Here is a 9,885-nt window from a genome sequence, read left to right as displayed (position 1 = left end):
CTCATAAATTCCACAAATGACTCCAAAACCAATCAAACCTTGTCCGAATATTCTCAAATTTTGCATAAAAGTCACAAATGACCCTATGAAGCTACTCCAACTCTCGGAATTCCATTCTATGATCGTCTACATATAAGTCAATATCCGATTGATTTTTCCCACTTAAGCTTCTAAATAGGAGGCTAAGTGCCTCATTCCACTCCAAGACCACTCCGGACTCGAATCAACCAACATGATAAGATAAAACACAACTGAAGAACACAGAAGAAAGCATAAACTAGAAAAATAGAGTTATAACTCATCAAATGACCGGTCAGGTTGTTACACTTATATCATATTATTATCTTGTTGTTAGTCATAAACTCCAGTTCTTTTGTATTTTTTATTGTATGTTATCTTGCCTAGTAAGCGGTGTTAGGCGCCATCACGACCTTGATTGATTCAGATTTTGGGTCATGGCAAATTCATAAAAGGTATTAGATCTTGTACCAATATATGCTATACCATTGCTAATGTACCATAAACACTTACCTTGATGTGTATTCATGATAGAAGAGCTCCTATTTTCTCTAAAAATCAATTCCAAGTTCAAAACCTAAGTTATTCTATCTAAACCCACGCTTCAGCTCCTTTTTAAAAAGAACTAGAGGTCGCGTAGGTTGAGGGATTACCCACGTATCCTATGCCCAAGTTGATCATTTTATTTTGTATCAAATCGGGAAGCCACTGGTTTTGGTTATGCATAGCCGCATAGCCTACATCACACTACAACATTTAAGGGCTCCAACCACCCCTGAAAAATGTAGCCTAAGATGTCAAGAAGTGTAGCATTAGATCAAAGGCAACACTTTAAGACTTTAGGCTACGCTTCTAGGGGGGTGTCCTAAAGTACCGTAACCTTTGACTTATGGCCACGCTTTTTACATGTTGTCGTAGGATCCACGCTTCAAAAGTGTGGTCGATGCACTTAAAAAGCTACACTTTATATTTCCTCTATAGCCACACTTTTATGATGTAGAGCTACAATTTTGAAGTGTGGTCTTTGTTGCTTTATAGACCACACTTTTAGAGCGTGGCTTCTAAAGCAACAGTGATCAAGCATGGCATCAAATTTCCAGTCTCTATGGTCACATTTTCTAAGCGTGGCAATTGTCTACAGTATGAAATAATTTTTAAAATATTTATATTTGCCACAATTGTGTGGTTAAGAAATTATTTTTTCACATTTATTTCAAGTATATACATTATGATCTCAAGTATCAAATTAATTAATAAGTAACAGAATAAAAATAATTTAAATGCATATACTTGAAATAAACTTCAACAAAAAACATAATCTGCATAGTACTATACCCATACTAATAAAGCACTACCACTTCCACTAGCAATGAACTATTCAAAATCGAATGTATTTATAACAATAAACGTCACAATCGTTCAAAAAATCTTCATCATTCGCGTCAATAGGTCAAATTCATTTGTGGCCACCATTTCCAATTGCATCATCTATATTTTCCTACACAATCAAAATGAAATTAAAAATTAGAAAAAAAACTATATATAGTATGCATTGATATAACAACATGTCTTATTAATAATTAATGAGGTTTATTTCACTGTTAAAGCATAACTAAGTCAAACACAGAAAAAGAGGTGCAAGCCAAAGAGAAGAAAAAACGTGAATTAATAACCTGCTTACATCCCAATATCTCAGAAAGTTTTGCCTAGATTGACAACCCCAATAGACAGTTAAGAATATTGTTTTTCCGCACAAAAAAAAAAAGTTGTTCATTTTCTTCCCTTCTTAGGACCAGTGGGTATAAGGGAAAAAAACTACTGTATGCTAGCATTTTAGCTCCAAAAAGTTGGGATAAAGTTTATGTTTTGGTGGATTTAAACTTATTAAGAACAAAAAGGGATTTGATATTAACTTCTCTGTCATGCCAGTGATAAAGTTATTGATTTTTAAGAGGTAAGAGCTTTATTTTTTAGAGTAAAACCTAACGATTTAGACCATTAAACTTCCTGAGGCTTCACCATACATACCCTTTAAAAGAAGATCATTCAAGGAAACTTCTTGAACTCATTCTTGACCAAATGGATAGAACAAAAAGAACAATGATTTTTTAAAGAGTGTCAGCAGCTATCATTGCATAAGGATTGTTGGAAGCAATGAAATGAAAAGATAGCAATGGAATAGCAAAAAGAGTAACAAATTTATCGATCCATGAACATTGATCTAGGGTGAAGATTTTTCACCATTTTACTGAACTATAAGCTAAGATCATTGCTATATGCAATGGAACTACAACAGTGGGAATATTGCAAAGGTCTGAAAGTGATATCATTTTTTTCTTAACAGATGAACCTCAGTAAAAAGACTCAAAATTTATGGGAAATGAGAGAGGTGATATGATATATTTATGAGAATTAAAAGGCAGACATAGAAGTAAAAGCAAAAGAATAGAGAGTATGATATAATTTATGCTCAAAACTTAAAAGACATATTAGAGGTGACAAATGTAGAAAACCAAAAGCTAAGTATCAAAAAATCTTTTCATGAAGAAATAAAAGACATTGTTAAGAGTCTTTGTAAATCCCAATTAAAATAATACAATTGCATGATATGTATGTTAAAGTTAAAATTGTGTATTTATAAGATTTGTAAGTCATATTCATGAACCGCTTTTATCCGTAGTGAGTTGATACTTCTCTAATGACGTTCTAACAAGTCAATACAGGAAAAAAGTAAAATACATTTAAAGTATAGGTTCAAAGACAAAAAAATTATCTCCTTGTATAATCGCAACAATCACTTAAATTAATAACAATAGCAATTAAACTCGCTAGAAAATAGACAGATAGCAAGGGCCTTCCACTGAAACACTAACATGTTTCAGGGGAAAATATCTAATTAAGAGAAAGTATATTGATAGTAGATATCAAACAGAAGCTCGCTAACAAAAATTGAATTCTTTCCATAACCAAATACCTTAACTAGATCGTGTTTCACTGAAAAGAGCTAATAGTTTCGTGTGGTAAAATTTGGCACCAACTGATGCTTTGTTAACAATGAATCACGTGTCTTTTTCTTTTAACAAGAGGAAAATAAACTTATTTTGCAGCCATTATTATTGCCACTAAATCGAATATTTATTGCCGCTAAAATTCTTTTTGTATTAGCATTATCATATAACAGAACCATCAAAAGCAAATAATTTGGGAAAACATGATTTTGTAAGTTAAGATTGTGGTAGTTTTTTGGAAGTGTGAAATATAAATACCTTTTCAAGATTCGGAGCATGAGTTGAGCCAGAAGAATGTGGTAGATTTTGGCCTTTTATAGCTCGTGCACTACTTGCATCAACCGGTGAAGGAATATTAGATCCAGCACACCCTTGTATATCATAAAAATTCAGTTCATGGTTGTTTTGCACCACTTGACTAAGAAAATATCGCATTTCTTCTCTCAACATTTCCTTCATTTCTTCTTTCAGAGAAGTCATTTCATTGGCATGCTTTTGTTTAAGCTTGGTGATTTCTTCAACTTTTTTCAGAAAGCTTATCGTCACAGATCTATCATAGCTTCTAACCCGACCAGGGTGCTCCTTTCCAAACACAGCCCTAAATGCATCATCTGCGGTTTCTCCGGAACTTTGACAATTCTGAAGTTCAGACTGTGAAAAAAAAAATATTACTACACATCACTTACAAGTCAAGATAGATTGAATACTAAAATAACTTAAACTAACTTTTATTTTTCCTACAAAATACATGAAATATTTTCAGTGGTTGTTGTAAATGAATGCTACACTGGAAGCTGTTAAATTTGGATTACGTGCAATTGCAGCCTAGTCTTGTAAAAAATTATACATTGTGCACATATCTCCAATCTTGTGTGAAACCCATGTACTTAGAGCTATTCCTCCATAATCAAATTGGTTAAACTGAACTGTGACCAACTTTCTATTAGATGTAACAACATTCCATGGTATACCCTTAGGATATACCATTTCTTTGACATTTCTATCAGGACTTTTAACAATTTCAGACATGGGACAATCGAATCGAACCTTAAAAAAATCAGCACCTATATCGTTGCATTCGACATGAACATTATCTCTTAATGTTCTAGCAAAAGGATAGTATGCAGAACATTATCTCTTAATGTTCCAGCAAAAGTATAGTATGCAGCTAAGGTTTTTGAAAGGGAATTCTCAATAACCTTACACATATCACTTGCAAGTAAGCTAACATGAAAAAGTAATACAAGATGGAGTTATGTCCTAATGAAACTACAATTTCACTAATTTGTCATTCAAATAGTATAAGATATAAGCACCAGACACATATACAAAATTGCATTTATTAGAAATACATGGTTTTAATTAAAAAGCTAAAACTTTAACAGACACACATTCAGTTAACGAGAGGGGCTATATAATAACAAGATCTTAACTTTTATCATGACTTACTATTGCAACTTGAGTATCTGTATGAACTTCTTTTTCTTTCTTTGTACGAGTTGCAATAAATATTTCGGACTTTGATAGTTCCTCGTTGTTCTCTTTGGTTGAACGCTACAAATTAAATCAAAAGAAAGTAAAAAATAAACATTAGTGTGTTCCGACAAAGAAAATGGAAGTCAAAATTTTCATAAATTGTCGAGTAAATGCTAACAATGCTACGCGTATTCTTCCAAAATTAATAGGTCCCATTCGATGCCTCCACTTTTGTTTTTTTTCTGTTTTCACAATTTAATTGGCACATGGCCTAGCACCAAAAGAAGTACATTAGTCAATAAATCAAAAAGAAAAAAAATATAATGCAACAATATGTTCAAGTGTAGAAATGCACAATTTAATCTCACTTGGACATCTGAATCCTTCCAATACTCAATCAATTGGCAGAATTGAACTTCTGGTATCTCATTCGGACGATTTTGTAGCATATATTCATCAGTAGCATTCTTATTGAAATAATTCATCTTAATATTTCTCTTGTGTCGCCTCCAAGCATCACGAAGACCAGTCATTACCTATTTCTCTCCTTCTGCTGGAATTATGAATTTGGACTATGCAAAATAACGTATATTTATCTTCACTTAGTAGGAAATATACAAAAAAGTATACATTTAAAAAAATTGATTGTTCTTACGTTGACATATTCCCACATTCGTTGCTTACTATCTTGTGACACAGCATGCCAACTAGTATGCGCCAAGGTGATAAATCTTGGATTTCTTGCAATTGTTCCTATAAAGTTAGTCAAATCAGACACTCTCTTATTAGTTGGTCCCACTGCTTGTCCTTTGTCAAATGTCACCTCCTCTCTTTCTTCAGAACTTCTTGCATGAATATTCTTACATGTCGTTTGCCCTCGAACTCTTTTCTTCTCTGATAGTATTTCTTATTGAAGTAGACATAAGTAAGGCCATAAATATCCTCTTCAACCTCATACCAGTCACACTTAAATAATAAAACCTTAAAATGGCCATAGTAGTCTAACTCAACTATATCAATTATTCTGCCATAATAAGTCAAATTTTCATCAACTAGATTTTTATCCTTTGAGCTTGCAAAGCTTGTCGTTAGGGCATCTAATGTAACACCACTATTTTGCGTTTTACGCTTTGCATCACGCTGCCTCGTATGGAATCTATATCCATTAATGAGATAACCATAATATCTTTTGGCAATTGAATTTGGTCCTATGGATAAATGTTTTATCAGATCGGACACATCCTCATGCAATACACGAGTTTCAAACCATTGAGAGAAGTTTTGACTATGATTTTTGGCCTTGCTCCATCTAGATCCTCGCCTATGATTATTAACCTCCACCTCATGTTCTCTACAGAACAATAATTTTTATTTGTTAGAAAAAGATAAATAAAACAATTTTAGAATTATCTACGTAAAAGAAAATACTACAAGTGAACAAAATTACCTGATATATTCTTGAACTTCATCACAATTATTCAATACGTATGCATGTGCCTGGCATAGTGACTTGCCATCTAAAACAATTGGATCACTCTTTTTGGCTCCTAAAGGGAAGCATCTTTTAGGGAACAAACTGAAAGTTTGTGTATCATAACCACATTCATCATTATTTCGGGGTCTTCTATTAAATCTGGTTTGCACACCCCCATGTAAGTATCTAGAGCACAAAGTCAAACACTCTTCAACCAAGTATGCTTCAGCAATAGATCCTTCTGGATGATTTTTGTTGCGAACATATGATTTTAACGTGCACATATATCTTTCAGGAGGATACATCCATCGATTCTGAACGAGACCTCCTAATCTTACTTCATTTGCCAAATGAATAGGCAAATGAATCATTATATCAAAAAATGTTGGAGGAAAAAATCGCTCCAATTGATTCAATGTTTCTCTAATATCTATCTCCAAACAATTTAGATCTTCTAGTGTGATAACGTTTTGACTTAAACGGCGGAAGAAGGAGCTTAGACGAATCAAAGGAATAGCAACATGACCAGGAAAGATGCTTTTAATTGGTATTGGCAACAAGTAATGTAACATGAAATGGGCATCATGCGTCTTATAACCAGATAATTTTCTTTCGTCTAGTTGCACACACCTAGATATATTGGAAGCACTACCATCAGGTAGCTTTGTTGTCTTTAGAACACCACAAAAAACTGATTTCTCTCCATTAGCCATTGAGAAGCACGCTTTTGCATGCTTTGTTCTCTTGCCATCCTTTGTATCTTTTGGTTGAAGGTTCTTTCTAATGCCCATCTCTTTTAGATTATAACGAGCATTTACATGATCTTTTGTCTTGCCAGGAATATCCAAAAGAGTTCCAATTACGTTATCAACTATATTTTTCTCTATATGCATTACGTCAAGATTATGACATAATGAATTGTGCTGCAAATAAGGTAATTCAAAAAAAATTGACTTTTTCTTCCATGGGCCATCATTTGTTCTCTTCCTCTTTTTCCCAAAGACATTATTAATAATTTGTAAGTCATTAAGCACATCAGTTCCCTTTAACAAAGGCGGAGGAGGCTTAAATTCTGTTTTCCCATTGAAAGACCTTTTGTTGGATCTCCATGGATGATCCATTGGTAGAAAAACATGATGATCCATATAACACATTTTTCGACTATGTTTAAGATAGCGAGAATTAGTGCCATAATTACAATAAGGGCAAGCCAACTTCCCTTTTGAACTCCAACCAGATAACATAGCATATGCAGGGAAGTCACTAATTGTCCACAAAAGAGCTGCTCGCATTTGAAAGGTTTGATTTCTTGAAGCATCATATGTTTCAACCCCAGACTCCCACAACACGTTTAACTCTTCTATTAATGGTTGTAAATAAATGTCAATGTCATTTTCAGGTAACCGCGGCCCAGGTATAAGCAAAGAAAGCATACAATATTCTGGCTTCATGCACATCCAAGGAGGCAAATTATACACCATTAAGATAACTAGCCATGTGCTATGAGATATTCTCATGGTTCGAAATGGATTGAACCCATCACTTGCCAAGCCAAGTCTCAAATTGCGAGAATCTCTTGCAAAATTCAGATGAAAACTATCAAAGTCTTTCCATGCTTGGGCATCAGCAGGATGCCTTAACTTTCCATCTTTAGAACGCTCCACGTCATGCCACCTTAATGTTTCCGCTGTCTTTGAGCACATGAATAGCCTTTTGAGTTTAGGAATTAATGGAAAGTGTCTCAAAGTTTTTGCTGAAACGCGATGAGCTTTTTTAGAACACTCAACCTCACTATCTGCTTTAGGATATTTAATATATCTGGAAGCTCCACAAACATGACCATATTCATCAGCCTTATGTTCATTCCTAATTAGCATGCAATCATTAGGACATGCATCGATTTTTTCATAATCAAGACCGAGATCCTTAACCATAGACCTGGCATTATATTAGGATAAAGGAATGTTCAAATCGGGCATCGCCTCTTTCAATAACTCTAAAAGAGAAGTGAATGACGCATTTCTCCATCCATGTAGACACTTCAACAAATATAGACGAATTGTGAATGATAATCTAGAGAATCCTTTACAACCAGGATAGAGTTCTTGGCTTGCCTCATCAACTAAGTTATAGAATTTATTGGCATCTTCATTTGGACCTTCATAAAGTCCTTCGGCTTGTGAAATATCTCTAAATTGATCATTCAATAACCCATTAATATCATCATACGAGTTAGTTTCATCACTCATGTCACCATCAACATTCATAAGGATTTCCCATTCCCCGTGATTAATCCATCTTGTATAACCTTGAACAAATCCATAGCATATTAGATGATCATATATTACATTCCTTTGAGTCCAACGAATATTGCAACACTTTGCACATGGGCATTGAATTTCCTCGCCTTGAGGATCTCCATAAAGGTAAGCAAATTCTAAGAAAGATTGTACCCCATCAATATACTCTTTGATATACCTTGGTAAATCCATCCAATTCTTGGATGGAACATTTGAAACCCTAAAAATCAGATATTAATATCAAATCATAAAATATATAATCATTTAAGTATTATATATACATTACAAATAAATCCTAAAAGTCATGAGTAAGTTTTCAAAATCATATATAATGAAAGATGATAAGAATATCTTACCTAGTCATGACACTTATGTTAAGCCAAACCCAACTTCAAATATAGATCTTCGTGAGCGTTGACTTTTGTTCTTGAAGAAAAAAAGTAAAATTAATAGGATTCATACAACAAGAAGATAAATCAACAAGATATTCTTTTGGTAGGGATATAGGATATTACTCAACTGAATAAATACTTATTAGTCCAAAGCTCACATGTTAAATTGACTTCTTTGAGAATCAAGATCACAAAAATTCATGAAAGAATAAGAACAATGAAATCAAAAAAAAAAAAAAAAAAACCAGAAAGTGAGAAAACACTAGTATCAAATTCCTATTTAGCAATATTCATATTTCAGGAAGTGATCAAATAGAAGTGTCAAATTCCTTTTTGCCAATATTCTTGTTAACGTCTTCAAAAAAATCTCGAACAAGAGAACCAACTTGAGTTAATAATCATTATCTCTAAAACTCAATAAGAAAACTTCTATAAATTGCAAATTATATACTATTATGCAGTATACACTTCCTGTATCAATGGTTGGTTATACACCCAAGTTTTCATTACAATGGAGAAAGACCATTAACAAGAACGGGAAAGAACATCATGGAGGAGGTTACGACAATGTGAGAAAAACTGGAGTTATCCATACATCACTGTCAATACAAGAAGGATGAAAGTCCAAACTTACAACATGAACATCGAGACTGTGCAACCCTCATTGGTGTTTATGTCCAGATACAGAGGTCATCACGGGTACAGTGAAACAAATAGGCAATTATATGTACATGACGGGTAACCAAAAGTTCTGGAACAGAAACTTTTTTTGGAATACCAAAACTTTAAGATGGGAATTTGGCAAGGTACTATAGTTTGAAGACAACTGATAAAAGTAGTGAATGCTATTAGCAAGGAAATCCAAATACATCCAAGTACTTCAATATAATAAGAATTCGATTCATACAATGGTTTGTCAACTTAAAGGGAATCCAATCGGCTACAGGAGGAAACAACAGGCCAGGACACTGAATTTTGTGTGCGATGCCAACTGTTTGTACTCTATTTTGGACAACAGAGGCTCTATCACCAAGCTAATTGAGTACATTCACGAAGATGGAATCTCAACAAAAATAACAAAAGCATGGAACCAACTCAGATACATGACAATCACTACATAAATACATTCGACGTATACTACTTGGTTAGATCAAATTGTACGACTAAGTTTGAGTATCACTAACTCAAATTTGGTTAGAGGAAATATGTATTACTCT

The 9,885-nt window shown here is 33.6% G+C and overlaps 1 protein-coding gene across 1 annotated transcript; it reads right to left on the bottom strand.

The window, feature by feature from the left end:
- Positions 1-5,321: 5,321 nt before the first annotated feature.
- On the bottom strand, positions 5,322-7,910 carry LOC107777332 (uncharacterized). Its single transcript, XM_016597329.2, has 2 exons — positions 5,950-7,910; positions 5,322-5,853 (listed from the first exon to the last, which is right to left on the bottom strand). Exons 1-2 carry the CDS (start codon positions 7,908-7,910, stop codon positions 5,322-5,324), a joined length of 2,493 nt encoding a protein of 830 aa, XP_016452815.2.
- Positions 7,911-9,885: the final 1,975 nt, after the last annotated feature.

This window comes from Nicotiana tabacum, chromosome 1 (assembly GCF_000715075.1).
Source record: "Nicotiana tabacum cultivar K326 chromosome 1, ASM71507v2, whole genome shotgun sequence".
Classification (NCBI taxonomy): Eukaryota; Viridiplantae; Streptophyta; class Magnoliopsida; order Solanales; family Solanaceae; genus Nicotiana; species Nicotiana tabacum.
The sequence above is the reverse complement of the archived record's forward strand: the minus strand, read 5'-3'. Positions and strand labels throughout refer to the sequence as shown.